The following is a 20,539-nucleotide window of genomic DNA, read 5'->3' on the forward strand; positions in this document are numbered from 1 at the left end:
CGCTCCTCCTATAATGCTGCTACTGATATGTTAGTGGGGCCTGTCCTAATGCTACGGCTGAAATGTTACGAATTCTGAGCTCTGCCTATACCGCTGCTAATGGTATGTCTCTGGGGTGTGGAAACAGAGGCTTCCCAAAGACATGATGGCGGCGAGGCCATTTCCCACCAACGCGGTTACTGTTAAGGTGCATATAACCACGGACACGTGGAGAGGACACGTAGTGCCTCAAAAACATCCCCCTCCTCCTCCAACAGGGAAAACATTCTTGGCAAATGCCTTTGCATTGGTTCGTCTGGTGGCAGTCCAAGAATTACACCTTTACCGACACAACAAGAGAGCCCCCACACCATCCCCCCGCCACGGCCCACTTAATCCTGGCCGCATTCCGAAAACCAACAAAATACAACCGTGCTACTAGGTCCGCAGTCACCACCACATTACCACCAACGCGGTTACTGTTAAGGTACATATTACCAGTCTGACTGGGGCATGCAGACACCTTGACAGAATGAATAGTGTGTGGCACATAGGTTCCCCATTGCTATGCCCACGTGTGCAGCTCCTGATGGCGGTGGCACAGGATTATATTTCTCATTGCTTCTGTACAGCATTGTGGGCTATCGCCCCGCCCCTTTTAAAGAGGGTCGCTGCCTAGCCGTGCCAACCCTCTGCAGTGTGTGCCTGCGGTTCCTCCTCATGGCAGACGCACTTCTAAATAGACATGAGTGTGGCGTGGCATGAGGGCAGCTGAAGGCTGCGCAGGGACACTTTGGTGTGCGCTGTGGGGGGGAGGGGGGGCGGTTGGGCAGCATGTAACCCAGGAGAAGTGGCAGCGGAGTGTCATCCAGGCAGTGATTGTGCTTTGTTGTAGCTAGTGTGGTGCTTAGCAAAGGTATGCCATGCTAATGAGGGCTTTTCAGAAGTAAAAGTTGTTGGGAGGGGGGGGGGGCCCACTCTTGCCGGTATTGTGGCTTAATAGTGGGACCTGTGAACTTGAGATGCAGCCCAACATGTAGCCCCTCGCCTGCCCTATCCGTTTCTGTGTCATTCCCATCACTTTCTTGAATTGCCCCGATTTTCACACATGAAAACCTTAGCGAGCATCGGCGAAATACAAAAATGCTCTGGTCGCCCATTGACTTCAATGGGGTTCGTTATTCGAAACGAACCCTCGAACATCGCGGGAAGTTCGTTTCGAATAACGAACACCCGAACATTTTGGTGTTCGCTCATCTCTAATCTTAAACATATCTCTTACGCCCAAGGAAACAAGGGTAGCAAATTTGGATCGTCCCTTATTAAAAAAACTCAAACAAGAAATCTCATAAAGGCCATCAAATCTCCTACGGGCCATAGAGTCACATCTACTCCTGAGATAGCTAAAGAATTTCAAATTTTCTACTCCCGTCTTTATAACCTCAGAGACCCACTCACCCCTGAAAACAGCTCTAGTATAAAAAAACAAATTGACCACTTTCTCAAAGACCTAAACCTCCCCAAAATTCAAGAGGATGATACCGCACCCTTCTTGTCTCCGATCACTCCACAAGAGGTAGAGGACCTCCTAAACTCATCTCCCCCTGGCAAGAGCCCGGGCCCAGATGGCCTTTCCCTTGTGTATTATAAGGCATTGAATACCTCTCTTATCCCAAGATTAACCGAGCTCTATAACTCACTCTTGAATGGGACCCCTCTGCCTAGACAAGCGCAAGAAGCGCACATTACCCTTGTGCATAAAGAAAATAAAGATCCCGAATCCTGTGGGAGTTACTGCCCCATCTCCCTGATTAATTTCGACATGAAATTATGGGCCAAAATTTTAACAAAACGCCTAGAGAAACATGTCACTAATTTGGTCAACCCAGAGCAAACGGGCTTTGTGCAGGGTAGGGAGGGGAGAGACAATTGCTTAAGACTCCTATATGCGGCTAGATTCTCCCAAAAGCACAATATACCACTCGCCTTAGTAGGTACAGATGCCGAAAAGGCGTTTGATCGGGTGAATTGGCTATATATGGAACAAGTCCTGCTGCATTTCAACATTCCCCCCAAATTCGTGTTGGCGATTCTCTCTCTCTACGCTATGCCCCATGCAAGCCTCAAGATCAATAACTCTCTCTGCCCACCATTTGACATAAAGAACGGCACTAGGCAGGGGTGTCCCCTTTCTCCCACGCTCTTTATACTGGCCCTGGAGCCATTCCTCCAAAAGATCAGATTAGATCCTATCATACAAGGACTAAGAATTGAGAATGATACTCTCTCGGCGGCGGCTTACGCCGACGATATTATCTTTCTTATTACTAACCCTGAAGAGGGACTTCCTCGCTTTTCCTCTATGCTGGAGAGATTCGGAGACCTCTCTAATTTTAAAATTAATTTTACCAAGTCTGTTGCCTTAAACGTGTCCATCCCCATCAACCGTCTCAACGCTATCAAAAAAGCATCACCTTTTGCGTGGTCCGATTCGGCAATTGATTTCCTGGGTATAAAGATTACTAAGAGGGCGGAAGATTTGTTTGCGACAAATTTTCTTCCCATCCTAGCCAAAATTAGGAAGCTACTACGTGCCTACGATCTCCCCTTTATTTCGTGGCTAGGTCAGAAGAACATCCTAAAATCCTATATTATTCCCATAATCCTCTACAAGATGGGGCTCCTCCCTATATCTCTCCCATCCAGCGTCTTTAAAACGATTCGCTCAACCTTCTCCAGATATCTCTGGATGGGAAAGAAACCTAGACTGGCCTATGGCCTGCTGATCAGGAAGCGCACGGAAGGAGGAGTGGATCTCCCCTGCACATGGGAATTTTACCTTGCCACCCTACTGAACCATTGGATAGAACTAACACATCCAAACAGGGATCCACTAATTCAGCGCCTAGCAAAGGGATCCTACGGCCCCTCTCTATTAGAGGACCTCTGGTTCCCGGGGAGAAAGGGTGGTAGAGATCGCAAAAAAAATCCCCTCTTAGAGGGAGCGATGGAATCCTGGGACACCTTGGGGAAGACCTTGGCTCCGCCTCCTCCCCTTGTACACCCTTGTCCGCCTTATATAAATACATGAACCTCTCACTAGATTCCTGCTCGACAAGAGTTTGGAGGATGCTTTCCGGAAAACGCTTCCAAGATATATTTGACCTCAACCAGGAGGCACCCCTCACTACCATGGAGGACCTCCTCCCTGATCGCTCCCTTCCCTTCCTGATATCGACTCATCTGGTGAGAGTCCTAAACGAGTTCCGGAAAACTCGCGGCCCCTCTAGGCCACTCACCCCTTTCGAAACTGCAATTGGCAACCTCTCCAATCCCTCTTTGAGGAAAATCTCTCTCATCCGCAAGAAGTTTATACCCCGCCCTACTTGTACGAAACCTGCCTTCCTCATCTCCTGGGAGAAAGAGCTACACATTACCTTATCAGAAAGCGAGACGAGACCAAATTGATTTTAAAGACAGCCTTTGGGCACTCCGCATGTGTCACCGCCCAGGAGTCACACTATAAGCTCCTGGCGCGGTGGTACAGAACTCCGCAGTGGCTGCATGACCACAAACTAGTGGAGGAGGATGTGTGTTGGAGATGTGGGAGGTCCACGGGATCTTACCTGCATATCTGGTGGGACTGTCCTATCATATCCCCTTTTTGGAGGGCTCTGGCCGAAGAGATGAAAAAGCTCTTGCCTGACTTGGCGCTCTCCCGGGATGTGGTCTTCCTGTGGAGACCTACCCCTGCCTTCCACCCGAGCAAGCACAGGCTGGCTGCTCTCCTGATTGACACAGCTAAATCTCTTATCCCAGCGATGTGGAAACAGAACGACCCTCCTACGTTAGCTCTTTGGAGGTCCAGAGTCGAAATGTTAACAAACTTAGAGGAACTTTCGAGTTGGTCCAATGGAACACATGACAGATTCCTGCAGACCTGGGAACCTTGGCGTGTCATTAGGAGAGCTGACCAGAGTTGAGCCGCGGGGATGCATTGGTGGAGCGGGCGACTTGCCTCTTGTCCTCAGCACCTTTGGTCGGGCCGCCTCTCCACATTGCGATGGTCGACCTCAGAGAAAACCCCTTATGCCCACAGCCTTGGGATGGGCCCCTCCTGATGACCCTCCAAACGATCTCCTTGGACACTGAATACATCTGGGGAGTGATAGTCTGGATTGCAGGGGTCTCTTGATGACAGATACCAGACTGGCACAAAACCTCGGTGAGTAGGACCTTTGTTCTGACATGCATTGATCTCACAAATGGTTCTTCAGTGCAGCACTAAAGAGAATGCCCAGCTCTTATTAGCAATATTGTTGGTAAGTGTATATTGCCGCAGGGATCAGCAAACTCCCCAAGGCAATACTCTGATATTCTACAAACAGTTTTGCAAAGCTGGGTGTCAAAATATCTCAGCACCTTACTGCTTCAATATGTTGATGATTTGCTCTTGTGTTGTGACACTATTGATCAGTGTTTAGAGGTGACTATCAGTCTGTTATACTTTCTCACTGAGAATGACCGCAAGGCATCCAAGTCCAATCTTCAGTTTTGTCAATGGTTGTGTTCCTCGGCCATTGCATTTCACAGGGCACTTGGCACCTTACTTCTGACAAAATTCAGGCAGTTCAGGCTATCCTGCTACCCAGAAAACCCCAAGAACTGCACATTTTCCTGGGATTGGTGAGGTATTACAGAAAATGGATACCTCAAGATTCCAGCCCATTGCAACCTCTCTATTACTGTCTGTCTCTCCCAAAATAGTGCCCTCACATATCACAATTAGAAGATGTGTCCTGAATCCAGTTTCATTACTTCCACTGAATTCAGGAAGGGGGGGGGGGGGGGGAGAGAAAACATGGAACATCAAATGCAATTACACGATTGCTTAGAGTTAATAGAAAATGAAACTTAGGGACTCAAAAATATTATTGAATTTCCCACTGCCAATGCAGATTTAGAGTTTTTCATTAATAGGTCACTGGGTACCATGATAATGGGGAAGAAAAACAGAATATGTAGAGGTAACTAATAATAAGGTAATTAGACAGAAAACCACTCCCTCCAGGAAGTCTGCTCAGGAGACTGAGCTGATGGCGTTCACTGAAGTGTGTCTGAAGGTGAGGGTGCCCACCCACTGGCGTTTGCGATTTTTGTGCGTGAAAAACGCAGCGTTTTCCGCGCGTTTTTCGCGGCTTTTTCCGTTAATTTACATTGACCTTCATGGGTGCATTAAGAGAAAAATAAGGACATACATGCAACTGACAGTTCCTATGTTAAAAATTGCAACGGACTGAAAAAAAAAACGCCAGTGGACAGGAGTACATTCAAAACTAATTGCTCTTGAGAAAAAACGCAAAACGCAAAGGAAAAAAAATCGCCAGTGGGTGGGCGCCCTAAGACTGTAAGCGTCTGCACCAACTCGAAGTAAGCTTTTGCAATCACAAAAGCCCTCATTAGCAATGCATACCTTAGCTAAGCACCACACTACCTCCAACAAAGCACAATCACTGCCTGCATGACACTCCACTGCCACTTCTCCTGGGTTACATGCTGACCAACCGCCCCCCCTCCCCCCCACAGCGCACACCAAAGTGTCCCTGCGCAGTCTTCAGCTGCCCTCATGCCACACCACCCTCATGTCTATTTAGAAGTGCGTCTGCCATGAGGAGGAACCGCAGGCACACACTGCAGAGGGGTTGGCACGGCTAGGCAGCGACCCTCTTTAAAAGTGGTGGGGCGATAGCCCACAATGCTGTACAGAAGCAATGAGAAATAGAATCATGTGCCACCGCCATCAGGAGCTGCACACGTGGGCATAGCAATGGGGAACCTATGTGCCACACACTATTCATTCTGTCAAGGTGTCTGCATGCCCCAGTCAGACTGGTAATATGTACCTTAACAGTAACCGCGTTGGTGGTAATGTGGTGGTGACTGCGGACCTAGTAGCGCGGTTTTATTTTGTTGGTTTTCGGAATGTGGCCAGGATTAAGTGGGCCGTGGCGGGGGGATGGTGGGGGGGCTCTCTTGTAGTGTCGGTAAAGGTGAAATTCTTGGACTGCCACCAGACGAACCAATGCAAAGGCATTTGGCAAGAATGTTTTCCCTGTTGGAGGAGGAGGGGGATGTTTTTGAGGCATTACGTGTCCTCTCCACGTGTCCGTGGTTATATGCGCCTTAACAGTAACCGCGTTGGTGGTAATGTGGTGGTGACTGCGGACCTAGTAGCGCGGTTTTATTTTGTTGGTTTTCGGAATGTGGCCAGGATTAAGTGGGCCGTGGCGGGGGGATGGTGTGGGGGCTCTCTTGTTGTGTCGGTAAAGGTGAAATTCTTGGACTGCCACCAGACGAACCAATGCAAAGGCATTTGTCAAGAATATTTTCCCTGTTGGAGGAGGAGGGGGATGTTTTTGAGGCACTACGTGTCCTCTCCACGTGTCCGTGGTTATATGCACCTTAACAGTAACCGCGTTGGTGGGAAATGGCCTCGCCGCCATCATGTCTTTGGGAAGCCTCTGTTTCCACACCCCAGAGACATACCATTAGCAGCGGTATAGGCAGAGCCCAGAATTCGTAACATTTCAGCCGTAGCATTAGGACAGGCCCCACTAACATATCACTAGCAGCATTATAGCGGGAGCGCAGTCTTCGTTCCATGTCAGCAATAGTAGCACTCAAGACAGGCCCCAGTAACAATTCCGAAGCAGCAGTATAGTGGGAGCGCAGTCTTAGTTCCATTTCAGTAGCTGCAGTATAGCCAAGGCCCAAGTTACATTTATGTAGCTAAAGTGTAGGCCAACCCCACACACACTTCTGTACCATGAGTGCAGGCGAAGAACATACAAATTGCTATGATTACACTGTAGGTGAGGGCCCAAAAAAATTGGTGTACCAACAGTACTAATGTACCTCAGTAAAAATTGGCCATGCCCAACCAAGATGGCAGGTGAAACCCATTAATCACTTTGGTTAATGTGGCTTAAGTGGTAACTAGGCCTGGAGGCAGCCCAGTTTAACGAAAAATTGGTTCAAGTTAAAGTTTCAACGCTTTTAAGAGCATTGAAACATATAAAAATTGTTTCGAAAAATTAGATGAGTGAGCCTTGTGGCCCTAAGAAAAATTGCCCGTTCGGCGTGATTACGTGAGGTTTCTGGAGGAGGAGCAGGAGGAGGAGGAGGAATATTAGACACAGATTGATGAAGCAGAAATGTCCCCGTTTTGGATGGTGAGAGAGAACGTAGCTTCCATCCGCGGGTGCAGCCTACGTATTGCTTACGTATCGCTGCTGTCCGCTGGTGGAGAAGAGAAGTCTGGGGAAATCCAGGCTTTGTTCATCTTGATGAGTGTTAGCCTGTCGGCACTGTCGGTTGACAGGCGGGTACGCTTATCTGTGATGATTCCCCCAGCCGCACTAAACACCCTCTCCGACAAGACGCTAGCCGCAGGACAAGCAAGCACCTCCAGGGCATACAGCGCAAGTTCAGGCCACGTGTCCAGCTTCGACACCCAGTAGTTATAGGGGGCAGAGGCGTCACCGAGGATGGTCGTGCGATCGGCTACGTACTCCCTCACCATCCTTTTACAGTGCTCCCGCCGACTCAGCCTTGACTGGGGAGCGGTGACACAGTCTTGCTGGGGAGCCATAAAGCTGGCCAGGCCCTTAAAGACTGTTGCACTGTCTGGGCTGTACATGCTGCTCGATCTACGCACCTCCCCTGCTACCTGGCCCTCGGAACTGCGCCTTCTGCCACTAGCGCTGTCGGATGGGAATTTTACCATCAGCTTGTCCGCCAGGGTCCTGTGGTATTGCAACACTCTCGAACCCCTTTCCTCTTCGGGAATGAGACTGGGAAGGTTCTCCTTATAGCGTGGGTCGAGCAGTGTGTACACCCAGTAATCCTTAGTGGCCAGAATGCGTTGAATGCGAGGGTCACGAGAAAGGCATCCTAACATGAAGTCAGCCATGTGTGCCAGGGTACCAGTACGCAACACATGGCTGTCCGCACTAGGAAGATCACTTTCAGGATCCTCCTCCTCCTCCTCCTCAGGCCATACACGCTGAAATGATGACAGGCAAGCAGCATGGGTACCGTCAGCAGTGGGCCAAGCTGTCTCTTCCCCCTCCTCCTCATCCTCCTCATCCTCCTCCTCCTCCTCCTGAACGCGCTGAGATATAGACAGGAGGGTGCTCTGACTATCCAGCGACATACTGTCTTCCCCCGGCTCTGTTTCCGAGCGCAAAGCGGCTGCCTTTATGGTTTGCAGGGAACTTCTCAAGATGCATAGCAGAGGAATGGTGACGCTAATGATTGCAGCATCGCCACTCACCATCTGGGTAGACTGATCAAAGTTTCGAAGGACCTGGCAGATGTCTGCCAACCAGGCCCACTCTTCTGAAAAGAATTGAGGAGGCTGACTCCCACTGCGCCGCCCATGTTGCAGTTGGTATTCCACTATAGCTCTACGCTGCTCATAGAGCCTAGTCAACATGTGGAGCGTAGAGTTCCACCGTGTGGGCACGTCGCACAGCAGTCGGTGCACTGGCAGATTAAAGCGATGTTGCAGGGTGCGCAGGGTGGCAGCGTCCGTGTGGGACTTGCGGAAATGTGCGCAGAGCCGGCGCACCTTTACGAGCAGGTCTGACAAGCGTGGGTAGCTTTTCAGAAAGCGCTGAACCACCAAATTAAAGACGTGGGCCAGGCATGGCACGTGCGTGAGGCTGCCGAGCTGCAGAGCCGCCACCAGGTTACGGCCGTTGTCACACACGACCATGCCCAGTTGGAGGCTCAGCGGCGCAAGCCAACGGTCGGTCTGCTGTGTCAGACCCTGCAGCAGTTCGTGGGCCGTGTGCCTCCTATCTCCTAAGCTGAGTAGTTTCAGCACGGCCTGCTGACGCTTGCCCACCGCTGTGCTGCCACGCCACGTGACACCGACTGCTGGCGACGTCCTGCTGCTGCTGACACATCTAGATTGCGAGACAGAGGTTGAGGAGGAGGAGGAGGGTGCTTTAGTGGAAGAAGCATACACCGCCGCAGATACCACCACCGAGCTGGGGCCCGCAATTCTGGGGGTGGGTAGGACGTGAGCGGTCCCAGGCTCTGACTCTGTCCCAGCCTCCACTAAATTCACCCAATGTGCCGTCAGGGAGATGTAGTGGCCCTGCCCGCCTGTGCTTGTCCACGTGTCCGTAGTTAAGTGGACCTTGCCACTAACCGCATTGGTGAGGGCGCGTACAATGTTGCGCGAGACGTGGTTGTGCAGGGCTGGGACGGCACATCGGGAAAAGTAGTGGCGACTGGGAACTGAGTAGCGCGGGGCTGCCGCCGCCATCATAGCTTTGAAGGACTCAGTTTCCACAACCCTATACGGCAGCATCTCAAGGCTGATAATTTGGCTATGTGGACGGTTAACGATTGAGCGTGCGGGTGCGTGGCGGCGTACTTGCGCTTGCGCTCCAACACTTGCGCTAGCGACGGCTGGACTGTGCGGTGCGAGACATTGCTGGATGGGGCCGAGGACAGCGGAGGTGAGGGTGTGGGTGCAGGCCATGAGACGGTTGTGCCTGTGTCCTGAGAGGGAGGTTGGATCTCAGTGGCAGGTTGGGGCACAGGGGGAGAGGCAGCGGTGCAAACCGGAGGCGGTGAACGGCCTTCGTCCCACCTTGTGGGGTGCTTGGCCATCATATGTCTGCGCATGCTGGTGGTGGTGAGGCTGTTGGTGGTGGCTCCCCGGCTGATCTTGGCGCGACAAAGGTTGCACACCACTGTTCGTCGGTCGTCAGGCGTCTCTGTGAAAAACTGCCAGACCTTAGAGCACCTCGGCCTCTGCAGGGTGGCATGGCGCGAGGGTGTGCTTTGGGAAACACTTGGTGGATTATTCGGTCTGGCCCTGCCTCTACCCCTGGCCACCGCACTGCCTCTTGCAACCTGCCCTGCTGATGCCCTTGCCTCCCCCTCTGAAGACCTGTCCTGAGTAGGCGTTGCACACCAGGTGGGGTCAGTCACCTCATCGTCCTGCTGCTCTTCCTCCGAATTCTCTGTGCGCTGCTCCCTTGGACTTACTGCCCTTACTACTACCTCACTGCAAGACAACTGTGTCTCATCGTCATCGTCCTCCTCACCCACAGAAACGTCTTGAGACAGTTGGCGGAAGTCCCCAGCCTCTTCCCCCGGACCCCGGGAACTTTCGAATGGTTGGGCATCAGTGACGATAAACTCCTCTGGTGGGAGAGGAACCACTGCTGCCCAATCTGAGCAGGGGCCCGAGAACAGTTCCTGGGAGTGTTCCCGCTCCTGAGCATGTGTCATTGTAGTGGAGTGAGGAGGCTGGGAGGAAGGAGGAGCAGCAGACAGAGGATTCGGATTTGCAGCAGTGGACGGCGCAGAACTGTGGCTGGACGATAGGTTGCTCGAAGCACTTTCTGCCATCCAGGACAGGACCTGCTCACACTGCTCATTTTCTAATAAACGTCTCCCGCGTGGACCCATTAATTGGGCGATGAATGTGGGGACGCCAGAAACGTGCCTCTCTCCTAATCGCGCAGCAGTCGGCTGCGACACACCTGGATCAGGAGCTCGGCCTGTGCCCACACCCTCACTTGGGCCTACGCGTCCTCGGCCACGTCCACGTCCACGTCCTTTAGGCTTACCCCTACCCCTCAGCATGCTGTATTACCAGTGATTTGATTTCCCAGGCAGGAAATAAATTGGCGCAAGCCTGCAGGCCAAATATAATGTTTTCGCTTTTTTGCAAAGGGAAGGACCCACTGCGTATATTCAATGAACAATAACTTTTAGAACTGTAGTGTGGCCCTGAAAAAGTGACACACAACTTTAGTGTAGCAGAGTTATTAACTCTAGCAGAGCAGGTATTTGCCAGTCAGGAAAGAGAATGGCGCAAGCCTGCAGTAAACCGTAGCTGGTTGCGTCTGATTTTTGTACGTTGTCCACGCAGCACACACGTACACGGAGACCTTAGGACTGACACAGGCAGGCCAAATATAATTTCTTTTCCTTTTTTGCAAAGGGAAGGACCCACTGCGTATATTCAATGAACAATAACTGTGTTGTGGCCCTGCCTACACAATTCTTTCCCTGCAGTATCAATGGAGGGTGCAATGCTCTGCAGAGGCGATTTTGAGAAAAAAAAATATGCAACACTGCTAACAGCAGCCAGCACAGTACTGCACATGCTTAAATTTGGCCCTAGAAAGGACCGTTGAGGTTCTTGAAGGCTACACTCACTCCTAACATTCTCCCTGCCTATGCACCACTTCTGTCCCTAATGCCGGGTGCAATGCTCTGCACTGCCGATTTTGAGAAAAAAAAAAAAAAAAACACTGCTAGCAGCAGCCTGCACACAGGTAGATGTGGCCCTAAGAAGGACCTTTGGGGTTCTTGAAGCCTACACTGACTCCTAACGCTCTCCCTACAGCAGCACCAGCACGATAGTACTTTCCCTCAGCTAACTCACAAGGCATGTGTGGCGAGCCGCGGGAGGGGCCGACTTTTATACTCGGGTGACATCTGATCTTCCCAGCCACTCACTGCAGGGGGGTGGTATAGGGCTTGAACGTCACAGGGGGAAGTTGTAATGCCTTCCCTGTCTTTCAATTGGCCAGAAAAGCGCGCTAACGTCTCAGAGAGGAAACTGAAAGTAACCAGAACACCACGTGGTGCTCGTTACGAGTAACGAGCATCCCGAACACCCTAATATTCGCACGAATATCAAGCTCGGACGAGTACGTTCGCTCATCTCTAGTGAGTATATATATATTTTTTATTCACATTTTTGGATGATTTTCAGGGAAGGGCTTATATTTTTAAGCCCTTCCCGAAAATTCATCCCGCGCTCGCCGACAGTCCATTGCTTTCAATGGAGCCGGCTGTATTGCCGGCTCCATTGAATTCAATGGGCGAACATCGTTCTTCTCTGCCACAGCTGTTACAGCTGTGGCAGAGGAGAATGATCTTTGTAGTATATGTGTTACGTGTGCTGCTGGGGTTTTGTTGTACTATGTACTCCTGGCAGCACAGTCAGGTGGTTGAGGGTTAATTGAGCTGGCTGGGTGTGGTACTTCCTGCTAGCCAATCTCCTGGTTCTGTGCTCACATATAAACCCAGCTCCTGGTCAGTCTGGCTGGGTTCCCTAGGGTGAGCACTCATGTTAGTTCTGTGTCCTGTAACTTGTGATCAGTCATGTTCAGCTGGTTTCCACTCTGATCTGTGTTTGCAAGTAAGTCTATTGTGTGGCTCTGCTTCCCTAAGATTGTTTGGACACCTGTAGTCCTAGTCTGCAGAGGATTTCTTCATTGAAGAAATGGATGAATAAATCCTCTGTCACTGCTCTCACAGCTGTGGCAGAGGACCGCAATGTTTTCCCATTGAATTCAATGGAGCTGGCCCTACAGCCAGCTCCATTGAAAGCAATGGGCTGCCGGCAAGCCCGGCATTGATTTTCGGGGAAGGGCCTTAAATATAAGCCCTTCCCTAAAAAAAACATCTCTGAAATGTGTGAAAAATAAAAAAAAATATATACTCACCTCTAAGGAGCTGCCGGGGCTCAGGCACGTCCAGCTGGGTCTTCTCCTGCACTGCTGTAAAGTGATTTTTAGCAGGTGGAGATTTAAAATCCCCACCTGCTGAAAGGGCTGCCTCTGATTGGCTGAGCACTGTGACCAATCAGAGGCAGCTCTCAGCTATTGAATGACAGCTGAGAGCTGCCTGTGATTGGTCCCTGCACTCAGCCAATCAGAGGCAGCACTCACCCATTCATGAATTCAATGGGGTGTGCTGTCACATCTAAGGGTTTCACAATCAAAAAACACTGATGCCACAGTTACCTGCGATTTCAGAAACGGTGTCCTATAAATTTCGCCGTAGGCATCTTTCCGCATGTAAAATTTGCACATGACTGCTGCCATTGAAAAGCATTGGTTCTATCTAGTACTAATTTTTTTTCTACGCGTGAAAAAATGCACATTAAAACACCCGTGTAACTGAGCCGTAAAGCTGGCAAAAAAGGAACCAAGACAGTTAGCCCATGTCACTGTATATACAGTATGAAGATGCTTATTTGATGGCTAATCACAGGCACCCCACACTTGCAGCAGCTTTCCAAAATCTTACTAGGCTAGGGATTTGGTGAAGATAAATCTGGATTAGGATTCCTCTTTAGAGGAAGAAAATGTCCCTTCCTAAAGCTTAGCTAGAAATACCAGGTCAGTAATATAATAGTGTGCATTTAAAATAGGGGAAATGAATTTTTAATGGTTCAATGCACATTACTTCAGCCATTGTGTCTTTTTTCTTTTAACCCTTTCCAATCCAATTTGTATCCTGGTTTTCCTAGGGGGCTTACTCTTTTTCTGCCGTTATAAAACGGTGCTATCTGCTGGCTAAAGCCAGTACTGCATGAGGTGACACGTTGGATAGGCTCCAACAGCAGAGAGGCTGACAATATACAGTAAGAGAACCCCGACGGATGTCTTCATACATCGGAGCTGTACAGCCTTAAATCATAATGTCTTTAGATGTCAGACAGTGGATTGGAAAGGGTTAACAGTGGCTCAGCAGTAGTGAAATATAACACTGCCCAATGATGATTTTGTTTTGGGCTCAAAGAGTTTACTTTTTTATTTTGTGGGAATTTCTTTTTTTTTGGGGGGGGGGGGAGTTGTCACACCTCTGAACTGACATAACACAATGTTCTCCGTATGTTTGTAGGTTATAAACATAATAAATGTTGCTAGGACTGAGTTTCATGTTGTTTCTGTTTTTCTTTTTTTTCAGAATTTCTGGTTTTGGAGAATGCCACAAAATGCCACAAAAAATGTGTAAATTTAGTGAATAATTTTTGTTACATTTGTGGTGAAATAACATTTTCGTCACAGAAACACAATCTGATGCCTCTTGTGAAGACTGCCTATCATCATTCTTATGGTATGAAGGTAGGGGACCAGGATAAGTCATGGGCTCCACATATATGTTGCAACTCTTGTTCAACTATGAGAATGAATGAAAAATAATAAACGATCTCTGGCTTTTGCTGTGCCTATGGTTTGGCTGAAGCCTAAAAACCAAACAGATGAGGGCTATTTCTGCTTGACTCCACCTATAAAGGCAGGATTGTCAATGAAGAAAACAGGAACTTTTCAATACCCGAATCTTCCATCTGCTATTCGACATTCAGATAGTTTACCAGTTCCTACTCCACCCCAACATTATGAGCTTGAAGTAAAAAATGAAGAAAGTGTGGAAATAGAAGAACCCAACAAGCCTTCCACATCCCATGACCCGGCCTTTGAGGTAAAAGATGATACACCACACAGGCTGAGTCAAGCGGAATTGAGTGATCTCATTTGAGAGCTTGACTTGTCAAAGGAGAAGGCAGAACTTCTAGGGTCAAGACTACAGCATTTGAATCTTCTCCAACGTGATGTCAGGGTCTCACAGTACAGAGATCAGGGGGGTCTGCTTCCTTTTTTTGAGAAGAAAAACAATCAGGTTGTTTGCTGTGATGTTAATGGCTTGATGAAATATTTGAATTTGAACCATGATCCAAGTAAATGGAGGCTCTTCATAGACTCCTCCAAGCTTAGTCTGAAAGCTGTATTACTTCACAACGGAACCGTCTTCATTCTGTTCCTGTTGGTCACATGAAGAAGACTTATGCAAACATGACAGCCCTCCTCAAATCAATCAAATATGCTGAACACAAGTGGAAAATCTGTGGGGATCTAAAAGTCATCGCTGTACTCTTAGGAATACAACTGGGGTCACTAAATACTGTTGCTTCTTATGTATGTGGGACAGTAGGGACAGGAAATCACATTACATTCAAGTGTCTGTCCTGCTAGAAATCTTGACTCTATCGAGAAAAATGTCATTGCCGAGCCTCTCGTGGACCCAAAAGATGTTCTTCTTCCACCCCTTTATATAAAGCTGGGTTTAATGAAAATGTTGTCAAAGGTATGAACCAGGAAGGACAGGCATTTAAGTACTTAAGAGACAGATTTCCTAGATTGAGTGATGCAAAGGTTAAGGAAGGTATTTTTGTTGGCCCACAAATTCGACAACTTGTAAAAGATGGAACGTTTGACCAAGTTTAGGAGGGAAAAGAAAAGGAAGCTTGGCAAGCCTTAAGGGAAGTTATTCAAGGATTCTTAGGCAACAAAACAGATGATAACTGCACTCAGTTGGTGACAGGACTTCTGAAAAATACCATCAACTCGGATGCAACATGCCCCTTAATATCCATTTTCTCCATCCCACCTAGACTTTTTCCCTCCTAGTTGTGGAGCTGTCAGTGATGAAAGATTCCACCAGGATATTTCTGAAATGGAACAAAGATATCAGGGCCATTGGAATGAAGCAATGCTTGCGGATTACTGCTGATCTGTGTGTAGGGATGCTCCGGAACTCACTTACAAGAGGCAAGCCAAAAGAAAGTGATCCCATGAAGTCCCACATGATTCTCTTCACACCGAACTGCCTGCCAGGAATGCTTCCATCAATTTAGAACTCTTGGACCTCATGTCCACGGCAAAAACGTAATTTTAAAAACCGCGCAGGTCTCCTGCACACATGATCTGCACCCTTAGGGAATCATTGGGCACCCACAGGTAATTAACCCCTTCATGACATGGCCTATTTTGGGCTTAAGGACGCAATGATTCTTGGCGGATTTTCTTCTCCATTTTTCAAAAGTCATAACTTTTTTATTTTTCCGTTGATGCGGCCGTATAAGGGCTTGTTTTTTGCGTGGGAACTGTAGTTTTTATCGGTGCCACTTTTGGATGCATAGACTATATTGTAAAACTTTTATTATTTTTTTTATGATAGCAGGGAGAGAAAACACATCAATTCTGCAATAGATTTTTGTTTTTTTTTTACAACGTTAATTATGCAGCATAAATGACACAATCCATTTTTTTCTGCGGGTCGGTACGATTACAACTATACCAAAATTCTTACTTTTTTTTAGGTTTTCCCACTTTTCTGCAATAAAAACTCTTTTTTTGGAAATCTTTTTTTTCTAAATCGCGGCATTCAAAGTCCTGTAACTTTTTTATGTTTTTATGTACGGAGCTCTATGAAGGCTTATTATTTGTGAGACGAGCTGTAGTTTTTATTGGTACCATTTTGGGGTACAGTCGTTTTTTATCCCCTTTATTGCGTTTTTAGGGAGGCAAAAATGCTAAAAAATTAGCAGTTGACATCAGTTTTCTAGCGTTTTTTTTAACGCTTTTTTCCGTGCACAGTCAAAAGCATGTGCAACTTATTGTACACATCGTTACGGACGTGACAATACCAAATATGTGGGGTTTTAATTTTTTTTTTACCTTTTTTATGCTAATATGAAAAAAAAAAAAAAAAAAAGGGTTTTTTTAACTTTTTTTTATATTTTTCTTTTTCATTCATTTTTTAATCTTTTTTTTTTACACAATGTGAATCCCTCTGAGGGACTTGCAGCACAGCACGAATGATTGCTGTGATAAGGCATGGCAGGGCTACTGCCCTGCCATGCCTTATCGCTTATACAGAGATCACAGGCTATGGCACTACAGGACGCCAGTGTCTGGTGTCCTGTTGCCATGGCAACAGGCCGGGCTCTCTGTGATTATATTGCGAGAGCCCAGTAACTTCACAGAGGGAGCGCGCTCCCTCTGTGAACCCTTCCCAGGCCGCGATCTACATAGATCGCTGCAGGGAAGGGGTTAACAGCGGGGGCGCATCTCCGATGCACCCCCGCTGTTGCAGTGGAAGGCCGGCTGTGACCGACAGCTGGCTCCCGCCGCGGGATAGCGCGAGATCATAAGTGATCTCGCGCTATCCCCAGGACGTAAGTTTATGCCCTGTTGCGGGAAGTACCCCGCTGCCAGGACGTAAACTTACGCCCTGGAGCGGGAAGGGGTTAATAATGGTCTACCACACGGACCTGCAAAATGTGAGATGAAGCTAGGGAGTGTAGATACGCGGCGCTCTACTAATCCCTCAGCAGCAGGCACTGTTTCACCCTGCCCAGGACCTCGGCCTCTCCCTACACCCTCACTCGGATGCCCACGTCCTCGACCTCTACCCTTACCCTTAGTCTTCATCATGTTGGATAATGTACTTGGTCAAAATGCTACGCAAACTGTGAGGTATTTTGCTTTCACTTTAACCCAAAAATAGACACTGTAAACTGCGTAAAGTGTTGTTAGATAGTGTGGATTGACAGGACCCACAGACGGGTATATAGCGTATGCTTTGAGCCCCCCCCCCAAAAAAATAAAAAATTTAAACAGTGTATACTGTTGTTAGATACCGGGGAGTGACAGGACCCACACAGGGGTATAAAGCGTACGCTTTGAACCTCAAAATATACACAATGAACAGTGTATACTGTTGTTGGATAGCGTGGATTGACAGGACGCACACACGGGTATATAGCGTACGCTATGAGCCCCATAATATACACACTGAACAGTGTATACTATTGTTATATAGCGTGGATTGACAGGACGCACACAGGGGTATATAGTGTATGCTTTGAGCCCCATAATATACACAATGAACAGTGTATACTGTTGTTAGATACCGTGGATTGACAGCACCCACACACGGGTATATACCCTACGCTTTGAGTTCCCCAAAAAAATTAAAAAATGAAAAATGATTGGAGCTTTGTTACTTCTCATCTAGTCTCTGTACACCACTAGCAGTATACTACATAAAACAGGTAACAGTATGCAGTATACAGCCGGGATGCTTGAGAATACTTTGTGCACACTACTGCTCCCAGCCAGCCAAACTGCTGATGCACGCACTGAGAGGCGTTGTAGTCCTAGAAAGGACTGTTGGGTTCTTGGAACAAGGATCCCTGCCTAACCGCAACCTCTAACCTACAGCAGCTCTGTCCCTCAGCTAATGCAGCATGCGTGTGAGGCGAGCCTCAGGTGACTTGAGTTTTTATGCTCGTAGGTCACCCGATCTGGCCAGCCAGTCACTGCTATAGATGTGCACAGGGTTGGCACATTACAGTAGGATGTGCCAAAGCCTTCCCTGCAAGTTTATTGGCTAAAAAATGGCGCTAAACATGCGGGGAGGAGAGGATGAAATTTTCTCGAGCACCGCATGGTGTTCGCTCAAGTAACGAGCACTGTCGAGTATGCTACTGCTCGAACAAGCATGCTCGCTCATCTCTAATAAAAACCTAATTTTATTCTTAGATGTGTTAAAAACATGCAGACATAAGGGCACACTACACTAACCAGTAGGGACTGAAGGTGAGTATCCCTCTGGGTAGCTGGAACCAAACACTGAATGAACCTACAAACATTAATACATCCGAATAATGGCCCAGGGGTCGGGAAAATCCAGGTTCTGATTGTATATATCACTGGGGAGATCTGATCCTAGTGCAGTCCCCAATAAGGTAGAACTTAGTCCTCTTGCCAACATAATAGTATGAGCGTGTCAGAGTCTAGGTCATTTCCATCATAAGGACCACATGCAGGGACCTCCAAGGTGTTAGGGATAGTGGAAAAGGAACAGAAAGCAGAAGCATGGCTCGGCGGTGGCTCAGAGGAGCAATTGAATAACAGATTTTCATTTATTATCAGATTTCAGTTAATCTTGTGGGATGAGATCTGATCTTCATTTATCCCATTTTTGGGAACAGATAAAATTTTTTAGCACTCAATTTTTTCTAGAGGGACGATTAACAAGATCTGCATTTCTGGCATATTTTTTTTATTTTTAATATCATTTTTAATATTTTTAATAACGCACAAAAACCGCAAAAAGGCAAACTTGCGTTGTGTTTTTAACATTAGAAAGTCCCATTGACACTTGGAAAAAAAAACGCAGCAGATCTCCAGCGAAAACAAAAACGCTACTGTGTAAAAGCCCTAAGTCTGGAGACAGGAGTTAAAGAAGCAGCTATCTGACGTCATAACCTGTAGAAGTAAAGCATTTTCTTCCAAGTATCTACAAGGTTTATTCCTTCTTGTAACTTTCCCACTTCTTGACGACTTTAGTCTTTAGAATATTTGCTCCAAGCTCAAGAATCGTAGGGAACACATTGCAGGCCACCGTCTTGAATTTGTCCACAATGGGCTCATACCAACTGGGCTCCTGCAATTGCTCCTTCTCCGTCTGGCAGTCTTCGATCTGTGCTTGGTACATATTGGCCTGTCTTTGAAATCCTTGTCTCTCGTAGCATTCCCGTTCCTGAATAAACAACGAGAACGGATTAGCATATGGTTATATATACAATGCATGTTGAACAAAACCTGGTAGGAATGGGGTCTTATGAGAACGTTGTGTGAACAGGGTCTTACAGAAGAACAGCCGATGGTGATGCTTCTCCCCACCTCCTTCGGTCCGGTACCTGGACGTTAGGGGGAGCGGTGGGAGGCACGAGACTGGTGCTTGGCAGCATCGTTCAGGACAGCGCTGTGGCGCAGTGTTGGCCGTTCCCTCTCCACTGGCCATAGCCACTGCCAGTGAGGGAAGCAGAAGAGGCGCACATTGGCGCCACGTTGGAATATCATGGGCAGCGCTATTTTTCCTGAGCCTCTTAGAGGCTTTACATGGATGCTCCGCCTCCACCAGTAAGGTGGCGGTGATATAGCTACGAAGATCCAGCCCCTCCATAGGGAATAGTGAGGGCTTAGACCCAGACCCTCCCCCCAACGCCAAGCGCAGGGCTTTTTGAGTTCATGATAGGGGGCATATATAAAAGGCTCTGACTTGCATCATAGCAGGAGCAGGCAAAACTAGGAGAGAGTGGCAGCAATGACTGTGTAAGCATCAGGGGAGCCCTAAACAGAGTGTGTATAGGGGCCAACCAGCAGAGCACGTGGCAATGACCAATGAAAAGTGTGAGCTGACTACTGTCCCCAGGCAAGGAGCACAGCATGCTGAAATGGGGGCAATGGAAGGCCCAATGATCCAGGGACCACAGTGTACAGACCATGTGGAAGGAGAGGGAGACTCCCTTTCCACTTGGGACTTTGTCCCTGAAGTCTACGATGGCATCATGATCCAGTGAGACACTAGAAAACTACGAAATATGAAAGTCCGGTTCAACATGACAGTTAGGGCTCATGTCCACGGGCAAAAGAAGAATTAAAATCCGCAGCAGATTTTAACTCTTCTCCTGCCTGCGGATCCGCACCCCATAGGGATGCATTGACCACCCGCGAGGTAGATAAATACCCGCGGATGGTCAATAAAAGTGATTTTAAAAAAAATGGAGCATGAAAAAATCTGGACCATGCTCCATTTTCATGCGGGTCTCCCGCGGGGACGGCTCCCGCGGGCTTCTATTGAAGCCTATGGAAGCCGTCCGGATCCGCGGGAGACCTAAAATAGGAATTTAAAAGAATTTACTCATCCGGAGCGAGCGGGGAAGGTCTTCTCTTCCTCACGGCCGGATCTTTCTTGCTTCGGCTCGGCGGATGTGCCCGGCGCATGCGCGCGGCAAGTCGGCGACGTGCCGGCGACGTGCCGCCGGTGTGACGAGTTCATCCGCCGGACGAAAAAGAAGATCCGGCCGTGAGGAAGA

General features: G+C 48.3%; 1 protein-coding gene across 2 annotated transcripts in view; it reads right to left on the minus strand.

The window, feature by feature from the left end:
* Positions 1 to 18,705: 18,705 nt before the first annotated feature.
* Positions 18,706 to 20,539, minus strand: part of LOC136577196 (guanylate-binding protein 1-like) — a 29,991-nt gene continuing 28,157 nt past the window's right edge. For both annotated transcript variants that reach the window (XM_066576995.1, XM_066576996.1), the window contains exon 11: positions 18,706 to 19,200. In XM_066576995.1, coding sequence (XP_066433092.1) covers positions 18,967 to 19,200 — 234 coding nt within the window. In that variant the 3' untranslated portion in view covers positions 18,706 to 18,966. The remainder of the gene's footprint in view (positions 19,201 to 20,539) is intronic.

The sequence above is a fragment of the Eleutherodactylus coqui genome, chromosome 8 (assembly GCF_035609145.1).
Source record: "Eleutherodactylus coqui strain aEleCoq1 chromosome 8, aEleCoq1.hap1, whole genome shotgun sequence".
Taxonomy (NCBI): domain Eukaryota; kingdom Metazoa; phylum Chordata; class Amphibia; order Anura; family Eleutherodactylidae; genus Eleutherodactylus; species Eleutherodactylus coqui.